Here is a 22,264-nt window from a genome sequence, read left to right on the forward strand (position 1 = left end):
GAATTCCCTAAATATAGGTTTGTTGAGTAAATTAACATGAATGTGTAATCTTTTATTTGCTGGATACAAGCAAATACACAAAAGACAATTCCATGCACTAAATGGAAAAAATAAAATTCAGCACTTACAAAAATGAAATCAATAAAATAGATAACTAATAAGAACCTATTGTATAGCACAGGGAACTCTATTCAATGCTCCTGGTGACAAAGAGGGGATATACGTATACATATAGCAGATTTGCTTTGCTCCACAGAAGAAACTAGCATGACATTGTACAACAACTGGACTTTGATAAACACAAACAAACTCTAAAAATCACTTTTTAAAAAGAGCAGGAAATGATGAAAGATATTACGGATATCAGACACTCAATTTTAGGCACAAAAAGTCACATTACAGTGGTGCTAATGGTAAAGAATCCGCCTGCCAAGGCGGGAGACACAAGAAATGCAGACTTGATTCCTGAATCGGGAAGACCCCCTGAAGGAGGAAACTGCAACCCACTCCAGTATTCTTGCTGGGTATTCCCCTCTGTCCCTCCACAGACAGAGGAGCCAGGTGGGCTGCAGTCCTTGGGGCTGCAAAGAGTCAGAAATGACTGAGCATACACTTGACGATCAGTGTTGAGGGAAACACAGGGCATAGCAAGTCCTCTTTATGGATGTAGGAGCTGAGACCTGTTTGGATAAGAGGTTTGACAAGAGTCTGTTTCCTGGGAGTGCGAATGCAGCAGGTACTGGGGTAGGCCCACATATTATTCATGTTCCCACAAGCACCTTCAGAGGACCACATCCTGATTCCCCTTTTGCCGATGAGGAAACAGAATCTCAAGCTGAGTGAGTGCCAGAGCTGGACCCGGCTTCCTTATTGGACCAGGCAACTGGCACAAAGATTGCAGGACAGATAACTTGCTTTTGGCAAATGATGAACATCCAACATCCCAAGGTCCGCATCAATGGCGACAGTGAAGACCAGCTTGGCACCAACACGGACGGTGAAACAAGAAACAATCCAAGTGACACGGCTTGTGTTTGATGCCCAGAGTCCCTCATCACACACTCAGCTTTCCTGGCACCACCTGAGTCTGCTTCATTATCCCACAGCTGAGGCCACAAACATCCGAGAGCAGCCTGTGAGTGATGTCCCGAGGCGCATTCACTCCACAGAGCCTAACAGCATCCTTGCTTCCCCTTCCCTTACAACCACAGCCATCACCTCACCTCCAACCTCATCTTAAATCAGACTAGGGCTGGACCGCCTCTCCTCTCCCCGATCTGGGCCACCTCACTGGCTCTCCTGCCACCAGCTGGACTGAAGTGACAGTCCCCTCACTGGGAGCCCGTCTCTGTAAAGTATAAATGAGGCCAGGTCACAGCCCTGCTCAAAACCCTCTAGAAGCTTCTGCTCACACTTAAGATAAAACCCGAACCCCTTCCCTGCCCCCCCCAGGCCCTCCCTCTGGGCCTTGCCTCCTCCTGTGTTGCTTTGCCCAACAGCCAGCAGCCACGCTGGTCTCTCACACACTCTGAGCACATCAGGAACTCGCGCTGCTGTTCCCTCTGCTGAGAACTCTCTTCCCCCAGGTCTTCCTCACCCATGACTTCCCTGCAATTGGCTCTCAGCTGAAGCGTCATCTCCGGTCCCCAGACCACACAATCTAAGTGACCAGCCGGTCAGTGGCTCAGATAGTAAAGAAACTGCCTGCCATGCGGGAGACCTGGGTCCAATCCCTGGGTTAGGAAGATCCCCTGGAGAAGGAAGTGGCAACCCACTCCAGTATTGTTGAGTAAATTAACAGTTCAGGTTCAGAGATGAACCTGAAGAATGCCATGGACAGAGAAGCCTGGCAGGCTAAAGTCCATGGGGTCACAAAGAGTCGGACATGACTGAGCAACTAACAGTTTCACCCCCTATCAGATCTTATGATTTTCATTACCTTTGTAGCCCAGGTCACCTTCTATTTTTCTGGCACTATTTTTGGTTTGTTTATTTTCTGTCCCAACCCTCCTGCCCTGCCTGTGCATACGCACAGTGACCCTTCCGTCCTGTTCGCCACTGCATTCCCCAAACCTTGCACAGTGCCTGGCGTAGAGAAGAGTGTAAAGATCTTTGCAAAAGAAGCAAATAGTAGCTACTGAGGACCTGTGATGTGCCAGGCACATGCTAAGGAGCTGGAGCTCTAAGTGGACACAGCAGACACATGGCAGTAACTTATATCTAGCAAAAGATCCAGGCATCAATCAAGTAACTGACTAGATATTTTAAGAGTAGGATGATTGCTATAAAGGAAAATGAAAAGTTCAAAGAGTGTGTGCATCTATGTGCATGATTTTAAAATGTACACAAATTCTCTGACACTCCTCTACCAAGAGGTAAAACAGAATTCCCTCTGCCTAGAAGGTGAGCAACCTTGAATGCCGGGAGCCAGCTTGAGGAATCCTGCCCGTGACAAGGTCATGAGGAAGAAAGCCCGACAAAACGCAAGGACGTGATTAGGCTTTAGGGGTTTCGCCCCCGGCACTTGGTCACTTGATTCCGAGGAGCAGAAAGCAGCAGAAATGATGCTCTATGATCTCAGTTACATCCTCAAGGGGCTTCAGCTTCCACCTGCTTCTTCAGCTTAGAACATAGCTGCCATGCTGAGAGGAAGCCCAGGACACACAGGGGCATCATGGAGGTGTTCTGGTGAGCAAGACCAGTTATGGACCCACCCAACAGCCAGCACCAACCACCAGATACCAGCAAGGAAGCCTTCCAGATGGCTCCAGCCCCAGCCAAATGATTACAGTCATGGGAAAGACCCCAAGCAAGACCCTCCTGGTGAAGCCTGTCACCCTCCGTAATTGTTAGAGGAAAGGACAGGACATCTGTGTTTTCTTTAACCACTAACTTTTGGGGAGACTGACTCTATAGCCATAGAGAACCAGAACAGGGAATGGTTTTCCTGGAGAATATTTGAGCTCAGATCTGCCCAAGCTGAGGTTAACTACCTTGAGGGGAAGCCTGGCAGACATGAGGACTGGTGTATATTCCTACAAAGGCGTTGTTCAGTCACTAAGCCATGTCTGACTCTTATCGACCCCATGGACTGCAGCACTCCAGGCTCCCCTGTCCTTCACTATCTCCCAGAGTCTGCCCAAATTCATGTCCATTGAGTCAGTGATGCTATCTAACCATCTTATCCTCTGTTGCCCCCTTCTTTTTTTGCCTTCAGTTTTTCCAAGTATCAGGGTCTTTTCCAACGTGTCAGCTCTTCACATCAGGTGGCCAAAGCGTGGAGCTTCAGCATGAGTCCTTCCAATGAATATTGAGGATTGATTTCCTTCAGGATTAACTGGTTTGAGCTCCTTGCAAATGAGTACGTGAGGATTAAAAGAGACGAGTAGCACAGAGCTTCCGCCTCGAAATGGGAGAGCTGAGTATTGGTTCTTCCTAGTGTTCTGGGTGAGTAATAAAATCATTCTAGAACTTCCACAGTCCCGTTTGTTTCCCTCTTTTAAAACATGGCCCTGGGCACATAGTAGGGGAACCAAGTGACCCCATTCCTATCTCCACCACTGCTGTGCAATCTTGAGGGAGTCAACCTCTTTTCCGGTTTCTCTCTCTCTCTCTTTTTTTTAATGTGGGCTATCTTTGAAGACTTTATTGAATTAGTTAAAATATTGTTTCTGTTCTATGTTTTGGTTTCTTGGCCACGAGGCATGCAGTATCTTACCTTCCTGACAGTGGGTTGAACCCACATCCCCTGCACTGGAAGGCAAAGTCTTAACCACTGGACCACCAGGGAAGTCCCTGGTTTTTCTAAAAATAAAATACATGCCAAAAACCAAATCCATCTCAGTGCTTTGAGCTCCTTAAAGACAGGCACTATGGGAATGCAGGCTCACGCCTCTGTGCTGCCACAGCTATTTTTGGCCCCATCAGCCTCAGAAGCAGGTCTCGTGGAGGGGGTGTACGTGCTCTTCCTTGAGGGCTGGTACACATCTCCTTCCTTGGCTGCAGCATCTGAGTCACACACAGGGACGGGTGGGCCATCGCTGACATTTACAAAGCCGGCCGGGTCCTGAGACCTGGCGGCTGCTATGGGCTTTTCAGTCGGGCCCTCGAGCATGTGTGTTCCTTTGCTTGGCCAGAGTTCACCCCTTGTCCACGCCTTGCAGAAATACTTCCATCCAGGGGCTCTGGGGCTGACCCTGGGGATCACAAGCCTAGTGATGGCTGCCCCTAATGGGGCATGAGTGGTACTCTGGATAAACCTTTTCTGTTGAATACCAAGGGGTGTCCACACCTCCTTAAGGCACCATTTCCTCCCGGAGTGTCTAAACAGATACTCCTTTCTCTACTTAAAAATGGTCCCAGAACCATTTTTAAACAACTCCCAACCTATAGGCCAGTGATCTAGTATTTATTATTACTAAATAGATATTATATATTATTAGTTATCATTAATATTACTTATGAGCTGTCATTGAATGAGTGTTAACTTGGGTTCCAGGTTCTGTGCTGGGTGAACTTTATACCATCAAATTCTCACAAGTGCCCATATGCAGTGGGTATTGTCATTAGCCTCATTTTACAGATGTGTGGAAATTGAGGCTCCAAGCAATAAAGGCTGTGTTGCCCAAACCACTTAGCTCATGAATAAGACTGGATCCCAGATCTAGACGGCAGGACAGCCAGGCTGAGCCACTCTGCTGTAACACCACTTTTAATCATGTTGTCTTTGCCAAGTACAGGCTGTATAATTTCCAGTCTTCACTGGAATGCCTCCTCAGCTAAGTATCACTGGCTCCATTTTACAGATAAGGGAACTGAGGCTGAGAAAAATAAGACATGCCCAGTGTCACAGAGCTAAGGTGGAAGCGCTGCATCTGACTCCAAAGTCTCTTGACTTGATTATCCCCTAGGATGCTGGTTCTCAAAGGGTGCACCCTTGCTGGGGTAGGGGTGAGGGTGGTGGGGAGTGGAATCAGTTTCACCTGAGAATGTTTTAGAAATGCAAAGTCCTTGGTCCCACCCCGAAACCTACTGAATCAGGAATTTTGGAGATGGAATCTGGCAACCTGTGTTTAAACAAGCCCTCCAGGGGATTCTGACCATACTCTGCTGTAGAGAACTGCTGGTCTAGTGCCTCCCACAGTTTGCAAAATTTACAGTGCAAAGCGCTGTGGGCAGAGCTTGGAAAACAAAGCTCAGAAAGTGGAGATGCTGTTCAAGAATCTTCCGTATCAAAGAACACTTTTCAGGATCTTTGTCAACCATCAGGCAAGACAGGGCAGGGCTGTCTCCACAGACATCCAAGGTTGCTGGGAGTGGGAGCTGAGCTGGAAGCCCACAGGGAAGTGTGGGCTGAGCTGCCCCTATGATCAGCAAGTTCTAGTATGGACGTGGGGTGGGGAGAGCAGTGTTCTTGAAACTTTCACAGTGGAACAAAAACAAGCACAGCAAAAATAACAAGAAACAAACTGAAAAACTATGTTGCCTTTGCCAGAAGAAGGGTGGCCCAGTAATAGATGACCCACCATCCTGGCTTGCCCAGGATGACAAAAGAGTTTCTGGGTGAGAAATGGAGTATTTCCTGCCATGTCAGTAAATAAGGATGTCACAGTCATTAGCGACTGCAGCCTCCAAAGTGAGTTCCTAAGCCTTAAGGGCACTCAGGAAGGAGAAGAACACCTGGGATCTAGTAGCCGTCAAGACTGCAGCCACTCCCTATGGTGAGCCCCAAGGGAGCTCAGGATGTGAAAAATACGGGATTCTGGCCCAAGACAGCTGAGATGCATGTGAAAGGAATGATTGCAGACAGCCCAGACTCTTGCATCTTCCCATACGGAGAAAAGCACTAAATGTCTTAACTTGGGATATCTGGCTTTCTTTAAGTAACAATAATCTTTTGATGTTCAGACTACCTGTCCTTTGTTGCAGAACTTCTATATAACCCTCGCCTCCTTGGAACAGTTCTCCCAGGGTCACCTGCGATGCTGTCTCCCAGACTTGAAGTCCTAAAAATTCTCATCTAATAAAACATAACTCTCAACTTTTAGGTTGTGACTATTTTTTAAGTTGACACTGGGATGCAGAGCTTCCAGGGCTAAAGCCAGGAGAGTCCCAGCCAACCCAAGCCATTCTGCTTGCCCTGAGCAGTAGGGCAGCAGCAGGTGCTGTTTGGATGAAAGGGGAGACCTGCCTGGCCATGGGGATGATGCCCCACAATTCTGGCAAATATTTCTGATCCATCCTTACAGGAGTGTTTACCTGTCTGTGTGAGCAGGTGCAGAGGTTTCCTCTGTGTGCTCTTTCTCCCTCTACCCCAGACACACACCCTGAAGCCCACACTCCTGAAAAAGGACATTCTACAGCAGGGCACCTCCTGTGTGATCCTGATGCTCCTAACTCAGGGCCTCTGCTTCAGCCGCTCTGACTGTCTGGCCTCCTCTGCTCCTGCCTATCCAAGGTCTACCTGGGAATTCTCCCATGTCATCCTGGACCCTCCTTTCCTGCTTTTTGCAGAATTAAATATCTTTCCCCAAAGCACCGTTTCCTTTCCCAAGTCTAACACTCAGAGGTAGCTCTTCATCAGAATGATTTTCATGAAACAGCAGCAATGGATACTAGTCCAGTGTCCACTGACATGAATCTTCCAGTCAACCCCATTGGTAGGTGAAAATCTTACACCTTAAACTCAAACTTAAGTTTACCAGTCCTTTCTGAACACTCCTACAATGTTAGTAGGAATGTACATTAGTGCAGCTACTATGGAGAACAGGGAGGTGCCTTAAAAAACTAAAAGTAGAGCTCCCATATGATCTGGCAATCCCACTCCTAGGTATATATCTGGAGGAAATCATAACTCAAAAAGATACATGCACGTCAGTGTTCATTGCAGCACTGTTTACAATAGCCAAGATATGGAAGCAACCTAAGGGTTCTTCCACAGATGAATGGATAAAGAAGATGTGTTTTATATACATAAAACTCAAGCATAAAAAAGAATGAAATAATGTCATTTGCAGCAACATGGATGGACCTAGAGATTATCATACTAAGTAAGCCAGACAGAGAAATATAAATGATACTGCTTATGTGTGGAATCTTAAAAAGTCACGCAAATGAACTCATTTACAAAACAAACGGACTCAAAGACTTAGAAAACCAACTTACATTACCAAAGGAGAAAGGTGGTTGGGGGGAGGGATAAGTTAGGAGGTTAATATCAACATACACATTCTGCCATATACAAAATACAAAATCAACAAGGACCTACTGTACAGCACAGAAAACTCTACTCAATATTCTGCAATAACCTATATGGGAAAAGAATCTGAGAAGAAATCGATATTTGTATATGTATAACTGAATCACTGTGTTGTACACCTGAAACTAATATAACAGTGTCAATCAACTATACACCAATATAAAATTCAAAAACTCTCACCAGCCCTCTTAAAATCATGCAGAGAAAGTGGCAGGGCTAGCACACCAACCCAGGCTCAGGGCCTTGGCCCTCTTAAGTGGCGTTCTCAGTTTGTTTTCATTACTCAGGCCACGCGGGTGAGGACAAGTCCCCTTGAGCCTCCAGTACACTCAACACATGTCTGGATGCAGAGCAGACACTCAACAAACATTCAGCAGGTAAATCAGAAGCCCTTGTGAGTGGCCAGGATGCAGGCACCTCTGATGACCAAAGGATCAAGGTTCTGCATCCCGGGAAACTCTTTAGTCCTGGCCAAACCAGGATGGTGGGTCACCTATTGCTGGAGCCAGCAAGATGCTCGGAGCCAGTGTATCCAGAAGGATGGCAGGAAGGATCCTCCCATGGACATCCTCTGCAGAAGATGGGCTGCGGGACCATGAGCTCCCTGCGGGCAGCAGCTGCCCCTCTCTTGCTCACCACTGATGTCCTAGCCCCTGGCATGTGCCAGCACCTGGGGAGCTCTGTGCACACCTGCTGAACGACCACACAGGCTTCACAGATTGAAGTCCTGTTCCCTTGGGGGAGGCTAATTCCTCAAGGATTACAGACTGAACAGAAGTTGCGCCTGTGGCCATAGTTCTGTCTGACATTACTGGGCTGTACTTAAGGGTGAGCTTCTGGGCTGAGCTCAGTGAGGATCAAGAAGGTGTATGAAACACATTCTCCATCACTGGTCTAATCTACCAGGCATACCAAGGCCATGGAGTTGCACCCACTTTCCTCCTGCCCAGCATCTACATCTTCATCCTTGGGTTACAACCCCTCTACCTAGGTTTTCCTTTCAGAAGCCACCATCCCCTTAACCCCTATCCATATACTTCAACTGTCCAGGGTGGTCACATGGCCCAGGCCTGGCCAATCAGCACATTCCATCTCACAGGCTACCATGATTGGTCCAAGGATGGACATGTGACTCAAGCTGGTCCAATGAAAGTCAGCCTCAGGGTTTTAGGTGAATGGTTGAGAAAGAGAAGCTCTCTGAGTAAACAGATAACTAACTGTTAAGGCTGATGGAATCCTGGAAACTGGAGCCACAGGGACTGAGCCAGCTTGAGAGAAAAGGAGACCCAGGAGAAATCAGAACAGAGAGATGGAGACAGAAACCCAGTTCATCATATAAGACCTGTTGCTGGAATACTCCAACACACGAGCCAAAAACCAAACATCTCTCTCTAGCTTTCACATCACTCATGCCACTTCAAGATGGGTTTCTGCCACTCCTAACTGAAAAGTTTCATCATAGAATCAAACAACACCTGCTGTTCTCTCACCCAGAAGTGCCCTCAGCCCCCAAGCTTACGTGAGGTGTCTGGCACTCACACCTGGCACTCCTGCCCACTTACCCTCCTCTTCAGCCCCCCGCCTGGCTTCAGGCCTTTGTAGGTGATCTGGGGCCTGGAGTATCTCAAGGGTCCCCACTTGACCCCAGTCAGGCAGCTCACCCCAGTCCACCCTCTATGTTGTCAGGAAAGTTGACTTTCGGAAGCAGATGGTATGTCACTTCTTTGCTTAATACCTCCATGGGCTCATGGCTACCCAGAGCAGGGTTTCCTAAAGGAAGGGGTGCACGTCCCTGGGGGTAAGTGAGCTGGTCTTAGACAGACATGGAGCCGGCACCCAGACACATGGAAACATAGAACAAGAAACTTAAGCTCCTTTTGATTCTCTTGCAAACCTTCTGCTTTCTTTCTAGAGAACACCTCTGTGAGGGATGAGTGTGGCTCTGACAGGTCTCTCCAGCTCCCTTTTTAGCAGAAAAAGAGAAGCCCTCGAGCTTAGACCCTTCCATGACAGGCCGGAACATTAAAACGCTGGTTTGTGTCCATTGCCTTTGTTTTTACAGTCACCTTCTATTTATGTAAGTGATTCCGGTTTTGCACTGAGAATAGTTACAGAAAGTTTCCTTTGGAGACTAATTTGTATAAACACAAAAGTGAGTCTGTTTAAAGTAAAAAAAAAAAAAAAGAAAGAAAGAAAGAAAGAAATAAGGCAAACCAAAGGAGGCATTTGGATACGGTGAATGTTTGGCAAATAATGGTAAAACAGGATGAAATGTAACCTACTGAGCCAGGCACACAAGGCCCTTCACTGTCTACCCCTTGACATTCCTTCAAACCCTTGGAGGGGCTTGGGCCTCCCGAGACGACTTACAGAGTCATACGTCTAAGACTTTGCTCTTGCCGTTCCTCCTGCCCAGATGCCCTTTCCCCATAACCTCCTCATCAACCTAGAACAATTCCACTTACTATGAAGACCCAAGTCAATGTCACTGTTTCCTATGGTTGGAGTTTGGTCCAACTACTCTAGGATTTTCAGTGGACCTAGAGAGCAATTTCTGTGCTCCCTCAGGTGACTTTGTGTGGGTTCCCTGAGGCCAAGAGATCCCAGAAACCAGAATGGTCTTTCAGGTCTGTGTCTGGCACTAGAGGCTCAGTTAGCACAAGATGAACTGAACAGACTCTAACTGGGGGATGTAGACCCATCAGGTACCAACATGCCTGGAGGCAGCGCAGACCTGGACTCTGAATAGTGGAGGGAGAAGGAATTCTAAGGCAAGGAAGGGAGTGAGGGGCAGGGGCCTGAGGCTGGGCCCCGTAGCTTTCCTTCAGGAGAGAGGAGAAAGGTGAGCATCTTGGGATAGTGGGATCCTGCGTGGTACTGCAGCAGAGGGCCTGGTAGGCTGAGGTTCTTGATTCTAACGTGCATCTGAATCCCCTCAGGACTTGTCAGGATGCCAGCTCCGAAGCCCCACCCCAAAGGCTCTGACTCGGTGGGTTACAGTGAGCCTGTGAAGCTCCACTTTAAAACAAATGCTTCAGGCCACATTGAAGGCCACTCTCTGGAAAGCACTGGGCCACAAGTGTCAGGGAAGACTGGACACAGGTAGGGACCCTAGGGCTTCCCTGGTGGCTAATGCGAGAAGACGCGGGTTCGATCCCCGGGGAAGGGAATGGCAACCCACTCTAGTATTCTTGCCTGCAGAATGCCATGGAGAGAGGAGCCTGGTGGGCTGTTGTCCATGGGTCACAAAGAGTTGGATGCAACTGAGATACTAGCACTTTCACTTTTTGGGGGGTGGAGGGACCTATAGACAAAAGGCAGGAATACACATGAACTGCCAAAGGTCCCCAGCACACTGCATCCCAGCCTGGACACTGAGAGCCTGAAAACAGGGCTTACCAGAGAACAAACCTCGTCAAGGTTATTTCAAATATGCCCCCAAATAACTCAACAGAGATATGTTTAATGAGGTGGATCCATGCATGAGCTCATGCATTCTACAGGCCGCAACTTGGGTGATCCAATCAAAATACAGAATCTCTTGTTAGAGACCTTATCAACTGGCGATTGTAGACATGGAGCTTAACCCCTGCGGGTCAGGACTGAGGCTCTTTCTGGCTAAAGAAGCCCTCCTTTGTTTGCAATCAAATTGTTCAGAGATGAAATCCAGGCAAACAAGTGGGGGTTGGTGGGGGGTGAGGGCGGAGGTTAGCAGAATAGACTGCAAATAGCCGGGAGGCATCTGTGTAACTTTGTTCCCAGAGCCTCCTCTTGCGTTCTATACCAATTGCTGTCTTACACGTGAACGAAAATCAGAAAACGCAACCATGCTCACGGGAGGGGGATTTCAGGCCAGCGTCCGTGGCTGGCCCCTCTTCAAGGTCTGGCCTTCGGAACAATCCAGGCAGAGTCACTCATCAAATGGAGATTGACTTTTATCTGATTACCCGATGGAGAAACATCCTTCTCCATCTCACAGGAGCATGCTGTGGGAAAGGCGTTTTGCAGACTGCAGGGAAAAGTTGGGCCTTGGCTTCCCTCCTGCTCGGCCAGTGGAAAATTACAAAGAAAGCAAGGCTGCCCTCTGCTCTCCTCAGGGGTTCTTTCTGGGCCCCGGAAAACACAGAGAGAAACCGGAAACGGAGCGAGCCTGTGCTTACCTGGGGCGGAGAGGAGTCTGGGAGGCGGCGGGGGCGGCGGTGGCGGCGGCAGCGGGGGCGGGGGCCGGCACTGGCAGACGTGTTGACAGCTGTCGGTCACCTTGGAGCAGGACTTCTGGGGCTCACCGTGCGTCACCTGCAGAAATGGGCACAGGTGCCCAGGAGGAGCCAGTGAGGCCACTGGGAGCCCAGATGCTCCCTCCCCACTGCTCCCCCCAACACACCTCACCACCCCCAGCCTCGGCAGGAAGGACAGAAGCTGGGTTGGCTCAAAAAAAACCACTTTATGGGAGGCTGGCCTGGAAGGACTGGAGAGCAAGGTTTCATTTCTAGCCCTGCCAGGAACCAGCCATGGGACCGGGGCAATAGGCTTGGGCACCCGTGAGAGGCAGACGAGTGTGTGAAGGTGAACTCCTAGAATCTCCCCATCGAACAAATGAGGAAACTCAGGCCTAGGCAGGAGAAGTGGCCGCCTGAGGCTCTCACACCCAGATGGTGACAGGACACTGATTCCGCCTCTTCAGTAACCTGACCCACTGCCTGCTTCTCCAGTCTTCCTTGCTACCCGGCAGGACCAAGGCCTGGCCTCCTCTCTGGCCACAGCTCTTGATGGCCTTCCTGTGTCCACTCTGGGCCAAGTTCCCCTCATCTTGAAGGAGGCCCGTTACCCAGCCAGGCCTCTTCTTTGGTGGCTGTGTGACTAAGGGAACCGGAGCAACATTCCCAGTAGTATCCACGAGGCCCCCAGTGGTCTTGTGGGAAACACCCCTGACCAAACTGCCTGCGCTCAGCCCCCACCAACCCTGAATGCCTGTCCACAGCTCAGGGGATCCCATGTCCACAGCTCAGGGGATCCCGTGGCCACAGGCCCTGCGCGGGAAGACAGCCCCCCCTTCATGCTCTGGCCCTCTGCTCTGCTCTCAAAGCCCTCTTTCCGGTCCTGGGCTCCTGGCTGTGCTCCCACCTTTTGCACTGGCTGCTCCAATGGCCTGGAATTTTCTCCCACACCTTCCCCCCTGCTTTACCCGTTATTCAGCTCAGCTATCACCTCCTCAGGGAAGCATCTCTGACGGCCCTGGCCAGGTCATCTCGCCATTACAAGCTCTCCTGGTACTAGATTTCACTCTACGGGACAGAAATCTACATCGGAGTGTTTACCTAGTTCATCCTCCTGTTTACTGGACTCTAAGGTCTGTGGGGTCAGGAGTCAGGCCTTTTTCCTCTTGCCATCATATCACCTAAGCAAATGCCTGAAATTCACCAGAATTCACACCTCTTGAATCCTGGGTTGGTGTTCTTCTGACTTTAGTCCCAGTCTCCCCATGTGTAAGCTACAAAGGGGAGCAAAAGTGGGTGGGTGTTCACATAGGGGATGTCAGCTGCTTGCACGTTAGACTCTCCAGGCATCTTTAAAAGATACTCATGCCTGAGCCTCTCTCATGCCAGTCAAATCAGAATTTCTGCAGGTGGAGCTGGGCATGCAAATTTTGTTGAAGCATCCTGGGTTAAACTTCCAGTGCATAGCCAGTGAGAGAATGGCTGGTTTAGACCCACTCCCAGCAACCCTCCCTATGGCAGACAGCCATACATCTTTGAGTTTAGCATTTTCTGTCTGTCCCAGGGAACAGCTGATTTAAAGACATGAAGGAAAGAGTTGGTGGTCACCTGCTACCTCAGGGAGGGCCACAGTTCATTTCTCTGGCTGTCATCTCTCATGAGTAGAAACCCACGACCTCAGTTTCTCTGCAACCAGCCAGGGTAGGCCTGCCTTTGGAGGCCAGCGTAGACTCTCTGCTGCACGTGTCCCGGGCTGGCAGAGACAGCCAGCAGGGCTCGGCTGCTCCCTTGATACACGGCAGATGTGAACAGGACAGGTAATGGCACCAGGAGGTGGACTGATTCACAGCCCTGACAGTATCTACAAGGCCACGAAGCTCCTGCTCACCACCTTTTAGTGTTTTTAAAGGACCACTGACTGCATTTCAAACCCTGGAAGGCCATCTTATCTCACAAGAACATATCCTCAGATGGTGAGCCTTTTCTCGGTTATCTTATGGAGCTGATGAACTCCTTAGATGTCACGGCCAAACCACTGACTTCTGCCCCAGCGCAGCGGTCAGCCCTCTCATCACCCATCACGGAGACTCTTCTCTGGATTCCGACCTTCCAAGACCCTGGGGCCTGCTTGAAAGCTCCCTTCTCCCAACCGCTGGCCTCTGAGATCGCTTCTACACTGAACTCCACCAAGTCTGTGAACATCAAGCAATGCCGTTCCCAAAGCAATTACTTCTCTATTCTCCAAGGTGCAGTTCACACGAGAAGGTTCACGACGAGCACATTTGTTTAACCTGGCCCAACCCAGTGACCTATTTTTGTGAGAGGCTAGGAGGGCACAGATGGATCAGAGGGCTTCATGTGATGAAATTACAAGCAGAGAAACCAGGACAGAGTTTCGAGGCGGAAGGGGGCGGGGAAGTGAAGGCACACCCTACATCTTAAACATCTGGCCTCTGGTATCGCAGTCCCACTGAAAAGGGAGTGAGCACAGTTGCTTAACCAACCATAAGAACACACTAATATTGTCACCACCCTATTAGCCAGCCTGGGTGGGCTATCCTCCCGGAGGCGGGGGCCCACTTGGGTCCCTCACTGGTTTGGACCAGTACAGGCCTGTGGCTGCTGCACCTCCCTTGACTGACAGCTGGTAACACACGCTCTGCATCCACATCGGTACATCCTTCAGGCCCAGCTCTTACACGGTCTTCCCAGGCAAGCCATCCTGAAGCCCACAGCCCCCAGAATTAGACCCAGCTACCCAGTGCTGCCCTTTCACTTCATAAACCCTCCTCTCTGGGGCACTTTCCCCCTGTTATGTAATGTCTGTCTCTGCACCCCGCCCCCGCCCCCCCAACCAGAAACACACACATTAAGTTGTGAGCATCTTGGAACAGAAAGGCAGGTGGGTCTGTGCTTTATGAGTCCTGATGGAACATGACTTCCTGAGCCTTACTATGTGTCAGTCATGGGACACAGGTGCTGATTTCACCACGAGAATAATCGAGAGATGGAGCTGGTATCATCCATACCTATAGAATGACAGGCTGGGCAAGGCTAAGTGATGGACCAGAGTTGCACCAGGCCTGACATTCAGCTGGTGCTCAGTGCAAACGTGTGCTGTGGAAGGTCTGCCTGGCAGTGGAGAAACATGCAACCTACCCCGGACCCCAGTACCAGGACCATTCGTTCCGCGGATCGACGGTGCTTTGTTTAGACCAGTAAAGAGGAATCCTCAATACCACACGCTTGTCTCAATCCCTGGCCTGGTTGGGTTACATCCTGGGAAGTCTCACAGGAGAGTAAACTTGCCCCTGAAGTCACCTGCTCTTAGCTGGACTTGACCGAGGAGGAGCAGAGGCCCAGAGAGGGTCAATGACCCGCCTAAAGCCTGTACTGTGACTTCCTGTGACCGCGTTTTATTCCAGTCTTACCATCACTCGCCTTCCTTTCCCTGCTCCGCAGTGTTCTCCTGAGGCCAGAATCCTGAGGTCCAGAGAGGCCCCGAGAGGTCCCGCAGTCACCTGCATTTTGTCCCCGGCACTGTGGTCTGGGGAACACGGGGCTTGTGGCAGCCAGTTCCCACCCCTGGCCTCTTCAGGAGTCCCTGAATCTATCCACTTCTCATTCCACGGCCACAGCCCTAAACCAAGGCACCACCACGTCTTCACAGCTCCCTCGCCTCTCTCCAGGGCTGCCTGGTAAACTATAGGACACCCTGTAAAATTTTAGGTAAACAATAAACACTTTTAAGTATGAATACGTTCTAAAGATTGTATGGAGGATACCTATGTTCAAGAATAATCCATTGTCTATCTGAAAATTTAACTGAACAGTCTATATTCTTTTTAAAGATTTTTTGATGTGGACCTTTTTTTAAAGCCTGTATTGAATTTGTTATAATATCGCCTCTCTTTTATGTGTTGGTTTTTTGGCCACCAGGCATGTAGGATCTTAACTCTCCAACCAAGAACTAAAACCGCACCCCCTGCATTAGAAGGCAAAGTCTTAACCACTGATTCACAACGGAAGTCCCCAGCTTGTATTTTTATTTGCTAAATCTGGCAACCTGACTCTCATCAACCCCTTGCCTCGATCCTTCCCTGAATCCTAATCTTCTGTTGAAGCTGGTTGGAGATTTCTAAAATGCTAATTTAAGACTGTGTCATCTCTTTCTTAGAAAAACTTTCCCTGGCCCCCAGAGTCTTCAGGATCAAGCCCAAACTGTAAGACACGACGTTAGTGGCTTACAACAGAGACCTCACCTGGGGAACCCTCCCCGGGGTTCTTCCAGTGCCCTGCCCTCTCCTCCCACCTGGGGGCTGTTCCCTCCACAGTCTGGACACTTCACTCAACTCACAGTTGCATCCTGACTCCTGACTTCTTGCTCCTGTCTCGGCTAAAGCACTGTACCTGCATTTTCTCTGGATCTTCCACCAGCTCCCATCTCTAAGCTATTTGCTCCTACCAAGCGTACTTGCCTGCCATGACTTATTTAACAATCTCTCCAGAGCTAGACTGTCAGCGCCATGAAGGCAGGGACCCCTACATTTCCCTTGCCCTTAACATGGGGCCTGGCAAACAGTAGGTGCTGGATAAATGCAGCTGACTAAATAAGTGACGCTGTAATGACTGTCCACAGGGGCGGGGGCTTGGCAATTCCTTGGGATGGTTCCGTGTTGCCGCTCAGAGACCCACAGGCCCGGATCTGAGCCTGTCTCTCCGACGACTGCTTTCGGAGGGCGCCCACAAAGATGATGGCTCCTGGCATCTTTTATCGAGACAGGCCAGCACCACAGTAACTTGATGAGACACACTCCTGTCACACCTAATAAATTCGCCAGCCTGTCATCCTCTTCACTTGCAGAAAAAAAGGACTCATCTGGAAGTGAACTTAGAAGAACCCTAAATCACAGAAGCTCAGAATCTCAATTCCAGACACATGAAGGAAAAAAGAGAGAAAAGGCTTAACAGTGCCCCCACCAACCTTGCGGCTATTTAATGTCATCTGACTTTAATGATTAAGTTTCTTTTCATCTAGGAAGCAGCCACAGGCTCCGGGGCTGATCTCAAGGTTGGAACCTGGTGCTTAGAGGGGCCACACAGAGCTCTGGCTTCATCAACCATCCCGTTAATTACAGGACTTGGTTGTGCTGGCTCACACTGCCAGATGTTTACAACTCCTCCAGCAAAAAGCTCATAAAAGCATAGACAGATTTTTTTTTTCTATTCAAGAAACTCCTGTGACGTCACACATGATAATCTCTCCACTTAAAGGGAAACACATGGCTTTGTGCACTTCAACTTTTCTCCCCTCTCTTCTCCTGAATTCAGTTCTGTTGCTCAAAAATCAGACTGATTCATTCCAAAGCCCCCTTTCCCCTTGGTTTCTCAGCCCTTATCATTTGTAGATTATTTTTCCAGCACCTCCAGGCAAGATTTTATCCATTCTGTTTGTCTGGAGGGTTTCTTTCTAATTGATTTTCACAAAAATTGATTTATATTGAGTAAGGAAATCTGAAATACACACACACACACATTTGCTGGTGGAAGTACTGCCTGGCTGAAGGACACTGCTTAAAAAAGGAGCTACTTTACAGAATTATTTCTCTTGGTGGTGGGGGTGTGTGGGGAGGTGGCAGGTCTACTGTCTCTATCCTGCTAGTTCCCACAGCAGAATTCCAGTTCTTGGAGATTAACAACATCACCATGTTGCTCTCCATACTAGCTGGAAAAGTCTCCCAGAAGAAGGCAAACTGTAAACAAATGAATATAAAAAGGAAGTGAGCGGAATATCTGAGGTTCAGCTAAAAGTTGAATGAGAAGTACTGGTCCCAAACCACCCAAATGTTTAGAAGTGACAAAACTCTGAATCCCGAGAAGGCACAGCTGAGTTTAATAGCTGCCATTTCACACATTAAACAAAGCTGTCAATTCCTAAAGGAAAACAATCGTGAGTGAGACAGAGGCAAGCCAGAGAAGAGAGCAGAGGATGGGGCTGGTGCTGGCAAAGGGGGTGTGTATGCCCCCCGCCCCCACTCAAGCAGGCCCACTATCTCAAGCTCTCCATGTAGATAGCTGGTTCCAGCAATAGGGCCCCTAGTTATCTCCCAGTGGTCACCAGGGCTGCCATCCAAACAGGACTGACCAAGTTCGTTCTCAGCCGGGCCCTATCGCTTGGGACAGCTCATGAAACTTGGTGGCCTGGCAAACAGTGTTGCCCCATCCCTTCTCTGAACTGGCACCTCCTACTCAGGGCAACTATCTGAATAGTCCCCAGCCCCCAAAATGCCACCAGAACATGGAGCTGCAAATATCCCAGAGTGGGCTTTTCAGTGTCTGAATTGGTAAAAACATCCTCCAGACCCTGCAGAACCTCTAACAATTCAAAAGTGTTGCTGGGACTATGTAGCGATCAACAGAGTACCTGGCTAGCCAGACAGATGAACGATGTTACCCTATTGGTGACTTTCTAACATCAATAATGGCAGAACAACCTCCATTCAGTGTTTAGTATGGTTGAGGCACTGAGCTAAGCAATCTTTATCTCATCTGCTGCTGCTGCTGCTAAGTCGCTTCAGTTGTGTCGGACTCTGCGACCCCATAGACAGCAGCCCATCAGGCTCCACCATCCCTGGGATTCCTGGGATTCTCCAGGCAAGAAACTGGAGTGGGTTGCCATTTCCTTCTCCAGGTACTTATAATTGCACAGTGAGGAAGTAGAAACCAAGGTCCGGAGAGGTTAAGCACACTGTCTAAAGCTCCTCAGCTGGTAAGGGGCAGAGCTGGAGCTCAAAATTCACCATGCGTATGTGATAAGTCGCTTTGGTCGTGTCCAACTCTTTGCAACCCCAAGGACCGCAGCCTGCCAGGCTCCTCTGTCCATGGGATTCTCCAGGCAACAATACTGGAGGGGGTTGCCAAGCCCTCCTCCATGGGATCTTCCCAACCCAGGGAGCTGGCAACAAAATTCACCTCTTCACCATTATAATGGACCACTGACTGTGTGTTCTGGGAAGCACCAAGGACCATCCCATCTATCCATCTCTCTGACCCTAACACAGGTCACTGGAGTTGGTGGCTATTTGGTCTCTGTCCAGGAGGCATGGTGGGCCCAGGGTGAGGATTCCATCCTCAGGCAATCCTTAGAGATGGACAACACCTTCCTACATTCCCCCATCAATAGCCACTTTGCAAAATCTGTCCCACATCCTCAGCTCCACTGCCTGCCAGGAGCACAGTTGCTTCTGTTTTGTAGTCCAGTTTAAGAAGGCTACTGTGAAGTTTTACTAAAGGCTCTGATAGGAAATCAAGAGGGTATATTCTTGGGATCATGTTTTCTTTCTAAGTTTGCCAAAGCTCTAAGGTTTCTTTCTCTGCATTTCTGCAATGGAATATTATCATCCAGAAGGCATTCCCTGTGACCTGTCTGTTCCAAGGCGCTGTCCTGTGGGCCTCACTCAGCAGGCCAGGACTGAAGTCTCTTTCAGGAGTTTCTTATCTTTCCATGGCCAGAGTACAGGGAGCCAGAGCATCTTTTCTCTCCCTAAACTCTTCCCCGGGACCAATCGGACCGGCAACCGCAGAAAGCCAGGGTCGTGGGAGTGAAGGGACAACCCCTCGCTACCCCGTCCTGCCCAGGAGGTCGTCCTGGGCTCGCAGCCCGCGCCGCCGCTCACCTGCACGAAGCCCCAGAGCGGGTGGAGCGCGCAGTGCAGCAGCAGTGACGGCCAGCAGCAACCTCGGCGCAGCACCAGATCCCGGAGGAGCATCTCGGCCCGCGGCTCCCGCTCCCGGGGCGAACTGTCAGGGGAGCAAAGCTCGAGTCAGCTGGGCTCCCCGGGCACCATCCTGGTGGCGCACCCTCACCCGCAGCAGTCCGAACGCAGTGGGCACTCCCCGCACCCTGGAGCACCCTCGTGACCCAAGCCTGGCCCTTCACTCCAGCTTGCACCCTCGCCAACCCTTGGTGCACACTAACGGAGGCCGGCATTCCGGAACTCACACTCCGTCGTGGCGCACGCCCCCAAAATCCTGCGTGCGTACCTTGGCCCCCAAGCACACCTCCAGAAACAGCCAAGCGCTCTTCCCGAGCCCCGTGCACCTCCCCAGAAACAGTCGTGCACAACTCTCTCCCACTGTGAATACACTTCAAACCCGGCGGGCGCCGCTCACCCTGTGTGCACACCCACAGAACCTGCCGCTCACACCCACCGACTCCTGCCCGCACATTCGCGGACCCCCGCATGTACGGCACCGTGAAATCACACGCCGCGGGCACCCTGTCTGCCCCTCCGGCCCTCACTGCGCACACTGCAACGGAGGCACCTCGGTGCGCTCCCCGCTAGCCCTCGCGCGCTCCGCCGAGCCCCGGCCTCCCGCCTCAGGGCGGGAGCTTCCCCCGCGTCTCCATCTCCGCCCGCACCCCTCCAGTGCCTCACGCCACCTTGCCTGGCGGCGGCCCCCACCGATCCTCGGCGCGGGGAAGAGAGGTCCTCGCTCGCTCCCCCCGCCCGAGGCAGAATCTGGTCGCAAGCCGCCGGACGGCCCCCATTTAAAGCCAGCCGCCTCCCCAGTCCCCCGCCCTCTAGGCGGGGCCTCGGTCCTCACCCTGGCGACTGCGCGGGCGCCGAGGGGCTTCACATGCCGAGGAGGAACGCCGGACACTGGAGCAAAAGTTTGCGCGCGGCTTGGGCCTCCCGGGCGGCTGAGCCCGGGGCCCGGGCAGGGCGCGCTCGCACGGGGCGCAGGGCGCGGTGGCTCCGGCTGCGCCTGGCCGCGCGCGGGCCGGGAGGGGCGGCACCCCGCTCCTAGGAACGGGGCGGGCTGCCGAGGCGGAGGCGGAGGGCGGGGAAAGTCTCCTCCAAGCCTCCCGGAGCCGGCGGCGCGTGCCCTCCCGGGTCCCCGCCCTTCGCGGTGGCGCCGCGCGGCTGCCCGGGGCGCGGGGGTGCCTGGCTCGGACCGCCCCTCACGCCGGCCCGCAAGAAGCAGCGGCCAAAGGCACTGGCCTGGAGCCCCCGCTCCGGCCGCAAGGCAGCGGGCGGAGGCGAAATAAATAATGCACGAAAAAGGAAAACAGACGTGAGCCGAGCCAGAGCTCGCCCGCCTCCCGCCTGGTGCTGCGCGCCCGCCCGCGCTCTCCGCCGCCGCCGCCGCCAGCGCCGCTGCAGTGATTCCTCGTCTCCATCTAGCGAGGCTATTGTGTATTGGGCGCTTAATAATTTATTTATCCACCCGCGAGGAAGAGGACTCCCAGCGCCCGAGGGGACTTGCTCCTTGCCTGCTGTCCTCTTCCCCTTCCGCCTCCCTTACAAGTTTCTTCTAGGCGGCGAGAAGGGGGTAAGGACTGATTTGCGGAGACCCCTTCTTTTGCCCTCGATCCTTGCGGACTCCCTCCCCTCCCCCGCCCCATTCCGAAGAAGGCGAAAATGCCCGGGTGGCCCAGGCTGGAGGTGCAGACCGCCCCTCCTGGGGCCAAGTGCTGTATTCTCCCTTCTGTGGTCCTGGGCCTGGACACCGCTTCTGCTACTGCTACTGCTAAGTCACATCAGTCGTGTCCGACTCTGTGTGACCCCATAGACGGAAGCCTACCAGGCTTCTCTGTCCCTGGGATTCTCCAGGCAAGAACACTGGAGTGGGTTGCCATTTCCTTCACCGCTTCGGCCACTACATATTGGAAAGAGTTGCCAACGGCCCCTGGGGAGGGCCTCTCCACCCTCCACCGCTGCTTTTCTCAAACTCCTATTTGAGGCGAGATGTCAACAAGTCTTTGGCGAAGTAGCCGGTTATATCTCTGAAACAAGCTGCCCCGGCCCGCCCCACCGCCCCGCCCCGGTCCGCACCGCAGATACGCATGGCCTCTTCTGATGGGGTGGAAGCACTTGACAAGCACTTTGATTGTTTGAGTGGCCTTCCAGAGCACCCCACTCCGTCCTCCCGCAAGGCATGGACAATCCTATTTTTAGCTGGGGTCAGGACAGTGAGTGGAGAGCCTGACATCATAGCTCATTCATCGAAGGAACACTTAGTTTCTTTCCCCCATCTCTTCAGGCACCCTTGTCACCCCATATAAATACACACTCTTTGAGTATCAGCTGCTCTGCAAACCAGCTTTCAGACAAATTTCTTAGCGACCTCTTCTGTGCTGAGTGCTGACCCCAGGCATTTCTCCACACACTCTATAGAGACAGACGTATCTGACCCAGTGAGATGCTTGGACCCAAGGGAGAATGAGGCCCTGGCCCTTCCCTCTAACAGCTTGGGGTCTGATCTAGGAGACATCTAAATCCCTGGTGGCTCAGAGGTGAAGAATCTGCCTGCCAGTGCAGGAAATGCAGGTGGGATCCCTGGGTCGGGAAGATCTCCTGGAGAAGGAAATAGCAACCCGCTCCAGTATTCTTGCCTGGAGAATCCCAGGGACAGAGGAACCTGGTGGGCTGCCGTCTGTGGGTTCGCACAGAGTCGGACACGACTGAAGTGACTTAGCAGCAGCAGCAGCAGCAGCAGCAGCCAGTATTCCTGCTTGGAAAACCCCATGGACAGAGGCGCCTGTAGGGCCTGCAGTTCATGGGGTCGCAAAGAGTCAGACACGACTGAGACTGAGGACATGTTAGGAGACAGATAATAAAAGTAGACAGTCCACTGTCCACAGCCATTCCACGGTCTTAGCATTCTGGTGTCAGCTAAAATGTGACAAAACCTCTATAAGTGGAGGGCAGAGCAATGAAGACCGGAGGCAGGGTCAGGAAAGCCTTGCAAGACTGGGTAACCTGCCAGGAGTGGGGGAATATTG

The 22,264-nt window shown here is 51.4% G+C and overlaps 1 protein-coding gene across 4 annotated transcripts in view; it reads right to left on the bottom strand.

The window, feature by feature from the left end:
• The window catches only part of PRIMA1 (proline rich membrane anchor 1), a 68,633-nt gene extending 48,333 nt beyond the window's left edge, over window positions 1-20,300 (bottom strand). For 3 of the 4 annotated variants that reach the window (XM_060401458.1, XM_060401459.1, XM_042234989.2), the window contains exons 1-3: window positions 19,919-19,999; window positions 19,152-19,275; window positions 11,419-11,554 (exon numbers count right to left, since the gene is read on the bottom strand). In XM_060401458.1, coding sequence (XP_060257441.1) covers window positions 11,419-11,554; window positions 19,152-19,244 — 229 coding nt within the window. In that variant the 5' untranslated portion in view covers window positions 19,245-19,275; window positions 19,919-19,999. Of the gene's footprint in view, window positions 1-11,418; window positions 11,555-19,151; window positions 19,276-19,918; window positions 20,000-20,082 lie in introns of those variants that run through there. The other variant, XM_060401457.1, reaches the window with a different exon arrangement.
• Window positions 20,301-22,264: the final 1,964 nt, after the last annotated feature.

Source organism: Ovis aries, chromosome 18 (genome assembly GCF_016772045.2).
Source record: "Ovis aries strain OAR_USU_Benz2616 breed Rambouillet chromosome 18, ARS-UI_Ramb_v3.0, whole genome shotgun sequence".
In the NCBI taxonomy this organism is placed as follows: Eukaryota; Metazoa; Chordata; class Mammalia; order Artiodactyla; family Bovidae; genus Ovis; species Ovis aries.